Here is an 11,570-nt window from a genome sequence, read left to right as displayed (position 1 = left end):
CCCACTTAAATTTTTAATAGGATTAGTGAAAAATAAATTAGGGATAGGGTCACTGGTCCCAAAAACCAGTTTAATATTGTAGACGCTGGGGGTCAGTAGTCCCGAGGACTAGTTTAAAAAAATCCTTATTTCCAAGACTGATAGTGGCCATTGCAACGGTTTAGGCCTACCGTTGCAGACGACAGTGTACCGAAGCTACAATTTCTAGACCTTTGGTTTTTACTCAGTCAGCTGCCGTCAAGTAACTACCTCGACCCCAAACATCTAGTTCGTTACTGTTACCACTAGGCTTGTTATGCATCCTTATCTAAAGGGTTGGTTCCCAAATATAGTCCCCTTAATGGCTTTCGTTTTCCGGTCGAAAGCGAGGTTATTACAGGATTGGCTAATCTCGAACAACGGCTTGTTAGCACTAGAATTCCATTCATTCAAATACGATCTCTTGGTTGCGACTTGCAAAAAGGTTCGAAGGGTACAGTTGTTAACGTACCATGTAACGTAGACACGTCCTGTTCTGTTTTACCAAGGTTGCTTGACAACACGCATACAATACAGGTTAAATTAATGCGTCGAATGCAGTATAATAACCCATTTTTGTTTGAAACAGTACGTCCTAAGAACATTTTGGCAGCGCTTAGGTCGTTGCTGCAATCACCACTTTACCAGAAACATTCCATCACCCTTTCTGAGGGTCTAATGGATACGTTGGTGGATGAAAGCGTTGATTTCGTCGTGATTGAAAATGACCGAAACATTGCTCTAACTGAAGTATCACACCCGAAAGAGGCTACCTCAGCCCAAGGCGTTGCACCAGCGGATATAAGCGCTGGTGAACAGGAAATTGATAGTGAGGAAGAATGGGTTGAGGAAAAGGAAGATGAAAGAGTCAATTGTGGAGCTAGAGATTCCTTGCTTTTGTCAGCTGATGATTTATTGGACAAAAAGGTTACGATAACGTTTACACCGGGAGAAGCTAGCCGCCCCGTGTCTTTGCTATACGATGAAGACTGCGAAGAACTATCAATTCCCCGAGTTTACGGAGGGCAGAAAATGGAAATTACGATCAAAAGCAGCTACCAGGACTTTGTAAAATTGGCATTGCTGTCCTCTGACAGAAGATGCGCTAGCGACATTACCAATCTCTTTTTCAAATGGTTAAAGACTGAGACCATGAAAATTAGTCAAGCCATTCAAACCTGCTTACGCAAAACTAAGGCTTCTGACGGCCGAGGACAAACAGCGGGAACACTACGATTAGGAGGTGGGATTGAATCGCTAATTCACCACGATGATGGTTTCAGGATATTGGAGCCTCTTCGAAATTCACCCGCATTTTGGCAGCGAAAGTCGAGGGACCTTCTCGCCATGACCAGACAACTTGGCATTCCCACCTTTTTCCTGACCGTAAGCGCTGCTGAAACACGATGGCCTGAGTTAATCAACGCTTTGTTGGTCACTTCTATCAAAAGTAATATGACAACGAAGAAATTGAAAATATGTCTTTCAAAGATAAAGCAAAGTTAATCCAGGAGGACCCGATTACATCTGCCAGATACTTAGAATACAGGTTTCGAGCGCTATTGAAGTATTTCAGAAGCAAGGCTGCTCCACTGGGGTCGGTGGTGGGTTACTATTATCGAGTGGAATTTCAACACCGTGGGTTGCCTCATGTACACAGTTTATTTTGGGTTTCCGGTGCTCCAAAGTTGAGAACGGATGCTTCCAACGCTGTTGAAGTTGAGATCTTCGTTGACCAATACGTTTCTTGCTGCAAGTCTGAAGACGAAGATTTGCTTAACCTGATTCCACTTCAAAGGCATAAACACACGAAAACATGCAAGGTGAAGCGGGGGGAAGAGACCCATTGCCGTTTTGGAATTCCGTGGCCCCCAATGCCAAAAACGTATGTTCACGACCCTGATTTAAGAGATTGGACAAAGCAGTACGGTAAACACATTGAATCCAAATATTTTGAAGTTGAAAAAGCAATAGCGGCTTTGACACTAGAAAATGCACCTGAAACATTTGAAGAATTTTTAAGCCCACTTCAAATGACGGAACAGGTGTATATTGATTGTGTTACGTTTAAACTCAAGAGAAAAACCATGCTGCTGAAGAGGTCTCCCCAGGAAGTAAGAGTGAACGCCTACAACAAAGACGTTCTCAGATTGTGGAGAGCCAATATGGACATTCAATTTGTTTTGGATCCTTACGCTTGCATTATGTACGTCATCGCGTACATTGGAAAATCACAGCGTGGAGTTTCCCAGTTACTTATGGAAGCTATGAAAGCGGCCATTCAAGCGGGTTCTACTGTTAAACAAAGGCTGAAAGTTATAGCTAACAAGTTTCTCAGCGGTCAAGAAATTTCTGCGCAAGAAGCGGCGTACTTATGCCTGCAGATGACTGTGTCGAAGTCCAGTAGATCAACCATCTTTATCAACACAAATATCCCGGAGAAAAGACTTCATATTCTCCGGCCAAAGTCTCAACTAGATGATTTACCGGAAGAGAGTACAGACATCTTTTCGGAAGGCCTAATCGATCGTTATCCTTTAAGGTCGGAATCTATGGGTTCAATCTGCCTTGCTGAATTTGCAGCTTGGTACGAATTCAACCAGAAAAAAGGACGAGGCCAACGGGTTCCAAGCCTAAATGATGATGAAGAAATGGAAAGCGAGGAGCAATCAGCCTTACCGTCGGTTGGGATCCCTTTGAACCAAGGCCGCGGTTTTGTACGCAAACGTACACAAGCTAAGATCATTCGATACCGAAATTACAACATCGAAAAAGATACCTTGGATTTCTACAGGGAGCAGCTTCTCTTGTTCTATCCTTGGCGCGATGAGGCCACTGATATTTTGGATAAAGATTTCAAAGAAGCCTACGAAGCAAATTTGGAGTTTATTTCGCTGTATAGAAAAGAATTTATAAATGAAGCTGGTGAAGCAGACTTTGAAAGGGCCAGGGTGGAATTCCCTCAAAACGAAGCCCAGGTAGATGTATCTAATGTTCAACCAATATTGGAACATCAAGATGAAAGAGATCGTGAATACACGATGGATGACGCAGAATTCGTCGTTTTGGCTCTAAGAGATGGTGATGCAGACATTGGACGGGAAATGCCGGATGGTAGTGTACCAGACCATACAATCGTGCAAAATGTTCGTATCGTAGAGGACATTGAGTATGGAAAAATGGTACAGAGTTTAAACGTAAGGCAGAGAGAGGGTTTTGGCCATATTCTGGGACATTTTAAAACAAAGCTAGGGCAGCCACTACGCCTCTTTGTCATTGGAGGAGCCGGAGTAGGTAAAAGCGTTTTGATAAACGCTGTTTACGAGGGCGTCACGAGCTATTTCCACAAACAACCAGGGGCTGACAACTCCAACGTTATTGCCTTAAAGTGCGCCTTCACGGGAAAAGCCGCGTTTAACATTAGGGGAACCACTCTACATACGGCTTTCTCGCTTCCAGTTAGCCAATATGGAGGACCCATGTCGAGACTGGAATCTGAAACGCTGAACAAAATGAGGGTTGCCTGGAAGGACCTCAAACTGATCATTATGGACGAGAATTCTATGGCTGGCGTTGGAATTCTTACGAAAGTAAATTCCAGGTGCCAAGAGATTATGGGGTCTGAGCTTCATTCGGTGGACTGTCACTTTGGGGTGTTGGCGATTTTAATCAACTAAAACCAGTAGGCGACAGTTTTGCTTTTCAAGTACTTAAAGCTCGTGACACCCCTTATGCCGGATTACTGGATAATAATCCGATTTGGAAAGAATTTAAGGTTTTCTTCTTGACCGAGATCATGCGTCAAAAGGAAGATAAGGCATTCGCCGTGGCTCTGAATCGAATGGCTATTGGGAAAATGCAAATCGATGACGAATTACTTATACAGAAACAGCAGGTAAATGTCAAAGGTGATCCTCCTCTCCACGCCATTCACCTGTACGCAGAGAACAAAAGTGCCGCAGATTTCAATGAGCTGCGTCTCAATCAGTACAATACTGAATTCTGCGAGTCTTTGGCTTTCGATACCGTCAAAGGAGACTTTCAAGGAGGTGTGCGAAAAAACATCCTGGAAAAAGCGAAACAACTGAAGCGCAGTTCCACTTACGGTTTGAGCGAAAATATTCGTTTACAAATTAATGCTCGCTACATGGTTACCAACAACATTGAAGATGGAATTGTTAATGGAGCCACTGGAAGAATCCGTCAAATTGAGTACGGAGTGCGTCCTGACGGGGTTCGTGTTCCTATCAGAGTCTGGATTTCTTTTGACCACGAAATAGTGGGAAAAGACATTTGAGCTAAAAGTGCCAGTTTGATTACCACTTTTAAAGCCGAACCAACTTGGACACCCCTTGAGAAAACAGTGAAATCATTCACGCTTCGTCACTCAAATAAAAATGTTGCCGTTTCTAGGAGACAATTTCCTTTACAAGTGGCTGAAGCTATAACTATTCATAAGAGTCAGGGAGATACCTATAAATGCGTGGTCGTTCACATTAACAAAAACAGGAAAATGCAACGGCCAATGTTATATATCGCTTGCAGTCGAGCCACTTCCGCTCAGGGGCTTATATTGACGGAAATTTTGTATCTCCTGAACCTCCAAAGGACGATGACGTCGTTAAAATAGAAATGGAGAGAATGGAAAGAGAAGCGCAACTCTTTGTGCCAACATTGCTCTCACGACAGATTATGTTTTTTCATAACCCCGAGTCTTTAAGAGGCCATTTGCAGGATATCGGACGAGATGATTTCATTCTCAGCGCCGACTTGCTTTTCTTCGTGGAAATACGTGCAAAGGAGCAAGATGATTTAAGCATTCCACAATTTCGGAATTTTGGAGGAATATTCTTCCTGATTGATGCCCCAGAAAGGCGGTCCTATGGATCGACTATTTACGGAAAAAGTAACGTGACTGAACATTCTTTGGATAGTACAGTCACTCGAGGTTGGCTTCCAAATGGTCAGCCATCGCCCATAGCTCGTCTTGAACGAATTGGGCTTGATTTTAAATTTGAGGGCGAAACAATTGCTGTGGTACTGTTATACAAATCACCGCAAGCCAGCTTACAACTGGTATTGGACGATTTGACTTTGCAATTTCCAGAAAAATACGATTCAACCATACCCACTATGGTTGTTGGTGATTTTAATGTTGACTATTTACAAGGAAAACAGGCATTGACAATGTTCTTTTTACCATGGGAAATTGAACTTATGCCCGGGTTAAAGCGCTAGGTTTCAACCAATAAAGGGAGTCAGCTTGACTTAGCCTTTGGAAACCCGTTGCCAATCCAGAAATATAGGGCTGATTATAGAGAATCAACCTATTCATTTCACAAATCCATTTGTATTTTTAAACAGACTTAAAGGCAGCCTTCGATAATGCATGGGAAAATCTGTAATTCGACCAGAAATGACCTTCGATAAACTAGGTCCAGATCACTCAGAGGGAGATTAACATGTGATTAGAATAAATTCTTTGTTTATACTGAATTTGTTCAAATTGAACATGTTTCTTCGGCCTTTCGAAAGTGTATAAGATCACTCAGAGGGACAAAGCATGTTGATTGGAATAAATTATTATACTTAATTTATTAAAATCGACTGTTTTCTCGGCCTTAAGAGAGTGTATAAGATCATTCAGAGCTACGCTCAGAGGGATAAAACAAGTTGATTGGAATAAATTGTTATACATAATTTATTCAAATCGACTGTTTTCTCGGCCTTTCGAGAGTGTATAAGATCACTCAGAGCTACGCTCAGAGGGACAAAACATGTTGATTGAAATAAATTATTATACTGAATTTATTCAAATCGATTATGTTTTCTCGGCCTTCCGAGAGTGTATAAGATCACTAAGAGGGACAAAACATGTTGATTTCAATAAATTCTTTATTTATACTGAATTTATTCAAATTGACTGTTTTGTTGGCCTTTCGAGAGTGTATAAGATAACTTAGAGGGACAAAGCATGTTGATTTGAATAAATTCTTTATTTATACTGAATTTATTCAAATTGACAATGTTTTCTCGGCCTTTAAAGGGTGATTAGACGATCGAGATCACTCAAAGGGAAGTAATATTTAAATTTCAAAATTATTAATTTATTTTACCTTAAATTTCTTACCTTAAATATTTTACATATTGTGAATAATAAATTTTCGATTTTTTTATTTCATTCCTAAAAACGCGACTTAAATTATTATTATTATTATTTATTATTAAAACTAAGTAACCAAATATATATTCGATGCCGCATATTTTTACACTGTCAATTAAAGTTAGCAGCATTCTGAAACCTCAGAATATAAATATTGAAACATTAAATCAAATACATCAAAACGATAAATAAATGAAATAAAATAACCGGTCTAAACGTGATGTTAATATATAAAATATTAAGAGTCACCAGATGAAAAGACTGAACATGCGGTCCCCAAGAAAACGAGGTCCTCAAAAACTCCCTTAAAGATCATTCCTCGCCTTTTTCCCACCCGCAAAACACCGGCCAGTTTCCCAAACCCCGGAAAAAGCGGTCTTCATCTGATTTGTGGACTAATTATGACAAGATACCGAAGGATACTGATGGACAGCCAATGAGTTGTTACTAGAAGTTCAATACCGAAGGATACTGATGGACAGCCAATGAGTTGTTACTAGAAGTTCAATAATGTCTGTAACAAATTATTTGGTTTCACTCCCCCTTTAAACGTTTCATTATCCCTTGAACTTTAAACCATCAGCGCAATTCCAAGAAGCACGCGTGATTCTACGAATCCTTTCGTTTACTCGACATTGTGGACGTGTTAACAGTCACGTAGCCAAAAAATAGAGGGAACGCGAGCGTTTACCTAAAGACAAACTCCGGGATGCCTGTCCAAGGGCGACGGCGATTCCCCGATCTTGACCGGTGCCAAGGACTAAAAATTCGGCCATAACGGTTTAGAAGATTTTACGGGTCACGCCCATGAAGACAACAATGAAGGCGCTGGTGCGTGGTAGATACTTAAACATTTTCTACCACAATGAAGACAATTAATTAAACATAGTAGAAATGACCAAACCCTAAGTTCGGTACCGTATAACTTTTGACTCTTATTTTTAAGTACTATTAAGATTTAGTACTATTAAAATGTTTTGATCAACTTATACTATGTAACCTGTGGTTTTATTGTTTTAATATTAATAATATTTGTTCCGCTTTTTCAATGTTGGCACTTATTAAATTAACCCTAGACTTAAATTAATTACTAATAGAAAAAGTGTCACATGTCCCCACCATCAAAACAGTAAACTGTAACTTAACAAGCGTATTTCCGAAGTAAAAATTATGGAATCAGAGAAACATACATGGAATAGCGTAAAAGAATCCAGGCGAGCTCAATACAAAAACGAAACCAAGACTACAAGATATTCAACTGAGTACCACCAAAACTTTCTAATCGACCAATCAATCAACCAAAGTCAACTGCGCTAGTCAACTAAAAGAAACATGAGATCGCTATGCTGACAACCGTATGTTTTCTATAACTGGGTAAGAATCAACGAGAACAAAAATAGCCATGACAGAGTATAAAAAAATTTAATGTTCCTTTTCACCTTACAAATATTTTACTGTAATATATACCAAAGAGTAATATAAAAATGTATTTTAACAAATCTTAAATGTCTTCCATACTACAAATTAAAAAAATCAAGGTTTTCTTTTGCACACTACAAATATTTTACTGTAATATGTGCCATAGATTCATATAAAAAATGTATTTTAACAAAAAAATGTTTACTCGTGCATTATTTACCTTTTACTTGTAAAAATCTAGCAACTTCTCAAGCAACTCTTTGTTTGTTGCTGTTTGTAAAGGTCGAGTTTGGCGAGACTAGCGACGACCACTGTTTCGTCTGCTCGAAATATCTCTTCCATGGTTGAAATTTGGGCAATTTCGAATAAGATGCGTAACGGAATTAGAATGGTAGCATGCTCTGCCGCGAGAAATAACATTCCTGGCATTAGATCCTGCGAACGGTACTCCACCTCGAATTCGCGCTATTTCTTGAACAGGCTGTACTTGATTTGATGGTGCCACTGCCTGATGATTTGATGGTGCCACTGCTTGATTTGATGGTGCCACTGTCTGATGATTTGATGGTGCCACTGCTTGATTTGATGGTGCTTCATCTCTAAGCAACTGGATTTCCATTTCATCCACGTCATCAATATCCATAATTCCTTTTGGGGTATATATAATTTTACGATTTCCATAAAACATTTTTAACATGCGCCACACAACGGTCAAATTTACTTTAAAACATCAGCAAAAACTACTACTTGATTTTATAATATTATATTTGAAAGTTGATTTAATTACAATTTAGTTCAATATATAGAATCATGTTTATGAAATACGTTGCCAAAGTATGCGACTTCAGACATTTCGTAATGCTACTGCCTTAGCAATAGACTAATGACGGTAGAGAGGGGAGTAGACTGTGCGTCCCTCTGTCTGGGCGCGCTTTTGTAAGATGGGATACTGTATACGCCCGGTAGGGGGATGAAACTAACCTAAGAGATAGGAGGGCATACGTAGAACTGCCATTACTCTGCGCGAGTATTCAGAACACGTGGTTTTGCGGCCCATCTTCCTATTTATCCGAAAGTAAGCCTTCAACACCTATTCACGAAAATCTACGTTGTTTAATCAACGTAACTCAATGACGAGCTCTCAAAAATCAGTAGCGAAGTCATGGAACATAATTTATGAACATATGGTTTTTTACCATGAGTTAATAATTAAATCCTATATACGTCTATCTATAGGCTGTTGCTATTTTTCCCCGATACTCGGGGCAGCTTTATCTGACTTTCGGCTATTTTTCCTTTGGACCCGGGGAAAAATAGACACTGTTATCGGCCATCAAACTAACTGGAAGGGGCAGGAAATAATAACACATAAGAAAATGTCGAGTGCAACTAAAATCTACACTTGAATAAAGGGTTATTCGAAATGAATGCGAACACAAACATAAAACTAGCATCACACGGAAAATATCTGATTGTTACTATATGAAAAATTATATGACATCTCTTTTGATCATAAGTTAAAATAAAACAATCTCAAAAACCAAAACATCTTACCTTGTGAGTTTTGAAGAGATATTTCCGTCACTCAGGGTTTCGCATATAGTTTAATAATGAGCGAACCGGAGCGAACGATTCACTTCTGAATACTAACGCAAACTAAGCTAGGCTTCCGTAATTTCGGGAGATATCAAGGCGCGAGCTTCTACCTCTCGCCCGAATGTACCGAGGGGCTGATCACTTGCAAAATCGAGTGTACAAACATCCCTGAAATCATATTTCCAAGTTCATGAAATATTGAAAATTTTTGAAATCTTTTGAAGTCTGAGTAGAAATCTTTGGAAATCTTCGAGAATTCAATTCTGCGAGGCTTAATTGTTTTCAGGGGGAACTTTAGATTGAAGTATTTTACAGATGACCCCTTAATTAAATTAATAAAAAATGTCTTTGTACACAAAGACGCGAAAAAGTAAGAGATAAGTGTAGAAAATTAATTGTTTGAAGTAACAGATATTCAAATTTTCATTTTTGAAGACGTGATTATAAACATCAATTATTTGAAAAAATTTCTTATCTTAGTTTTTTTCACCAAAATTCCTTAAGTAATATATTTTATCCTTAAAGATGTGCATCATTTTAAAAATAGAAAAAGTATGCATTTTATTTTCTTTTTAAATTTTAGAGATAGTTTGAGTATTCGAGCCTATAAGGAGAATAAAATGGACAGAAAATCGTTCATAGCAGACAAAATAAAATAAGCATGAAAACTTAACAAAACCTGTTCGTTAATTTTGAAGATTTCGAGTTTTCAAAAATTGACGTGTTGTATCTTTCTCAAAAGATCACGATCAAGCTACAGATCCTTTTGACTCTAATAACTACATCACAGTCAAAGGGCGAATGTAATTTTCGATTCGCAATATTTTCAATTTTAAAATATAAAAATAAATTCTTCTAGCTCTATTTTTCAGATATCTGAGTATTGGAACTTCCTCGAAGCAAATGCTTCTAGAAAATAAACAGTAGTATCAAGGTAGTTTATCTGAAATTTTTGTGACAAAAACTAAGATAAGAAATTTTTTCAAATAATTGATGTTTTATAATCACGTCTTCAAAAATGAAAATTTGAATATCTGTTACTTCAAACAATTAATTTTCTACACTTATCTCTTACTTTTTCGCGTCTTTGTGTACAAATACATCATTTTATTAATATCTGTTACTTCAGTCTTAATATGAATTAAAACTGTTTAGAAACTAGTATTTTAAAACTTATACTGAAAAGCAGGCGCTCCATTTAAGTCTTGTGGTGTTGCTCGTTTATTTGTTACCGCGTTTGAACTAACAAGGCCCTAACCATCTATTATAGAAGTATTAATCTTGATTGCTTCAACGCCCAGTCCAACTCAAATTGCCTTCCCGTCGTTTTCACGTGCAAAGCACAGTGGATGCAATAATACAAATAGATTCCGAAGACTTAAGCTAAAAAGTTATTATATAGACCTGTGTACAAAAACAATCTATACACCTGTGCACAAACATATTCCATAGACCTGTGCTGGGTGACCACATTTCCTAAATTTTATAATTTTTCCTATTTTCGGATGTCTTCCTATTAGTTCCTATAACTTCGATAATTTTCCTATTTTTTCCTATTTTTTGAAATTGTAGATATTTTGCGCGCTCTCACTTTTGGTTTTGTTATATATCACTCAAAACAGAAATTTGACAGAAATTAATGTCGATTTCCACTAGCTATTAGCAATCAGCCACCGTGGATTTGCAATACAGGCTAACGCTTCTGTGATTCAGATATTCTGATCGTGTTTTAAGTTTAAGTTTATCTATATAAACATGGGTGAATTATATACTAGCTCCCTATAAGTTACTCAGTCACACTGGCCTAATGTATCCAGCATTTTCTTCCGAATAGTAGTCGAGAGGAGGGGAGGCGGGTGAAAGTGATAGTAGACGGCGCCCTCTCTTAGGGCTTTGAAATTAGTATATCGAGAACTTGAAAGTGACGATAGTTCCAAATGGTTTGAACGGTTTTGGAGGTGTGACTTCTTTGCGTCACATTCATTCTTTTGCTTATTGTAAAATAATTTTGGTTTCACAACAGGCTTCGTTAAAAATGGGTTGGGCCTTTCTTCAAGTTTTTCTATTAGTTCTTTAGACGCATTATTAAAAAGTTTAGTAAGGTTTTCGAGATGACTATTAAGTTGTTGTTTAGCTCTTATTTTTTTGATAAAGTTTGGTTCTCTCACCATAAATAGTTCCTGCCCCTGAATGTTGCCGCAACGCTCTGAAGTCTGAATTTAAATGAGTTTCTATCATTTGGGCTTTGTCAAAAAATATCAGAGAGTATGCAGCCAGTATGGAGTAATTCAAGATGGCGGCCACTCAAGGGGGAGGAGTCGGGTTTTCCCGATCTCCTCTCTTTACCTCTCAGTATATTTTTTCAATTTTCATT

At 38.3% G+C, this 11,570-nt stretch overlaps 1 protein-coding gene across 1 annotated transcript; it reads left to right on the top strand.

Moving 5' to 3' along the window:
• Positions 1-340: 340 nt before the first annotated feature.
• On the top strand, positions 341-5,256 carry LOC149676414 (uncharacterized). Its single transcript, XM_089838725.1, has 5 exons — positions 341-493; positions 556-1,468; positions 1,510-3,660; positions 3,705-4,252; positions 4,627-5,256. Exons 1-5 carry the CDS (start codon positions 341-343, stop codon positions 5,254-5,256), a joined length of 4,395 nt encoding a protein of 1,464 aa, XP_089694851.1.
• Positions 5,257-11,570: the final 6,314 nt, after the last annotated feature.

Source organism: Phalangium opilio, unplaced genomic scaffold (genome assembly GCF_054372755.1).
Source record: "Phalangium opilio isolate 3A_F unplaced genomic scaffold, DU_Popi_V2 ptg000046l_1, whole genome shotgun sequence".
NCBI classification, from domain to species: domain Eukaryota; kingdom Metazoa; phylum Arthropoda; class Arachnida; order Opiliones; family Phalangiidae; genus Phalangium; species Phalangium opilio.
The sequence above is the reverse complement of the archived record's forward strand: the minus strand, read 5'-3'. Positions and strand labels throughout refer to the sequence as shown.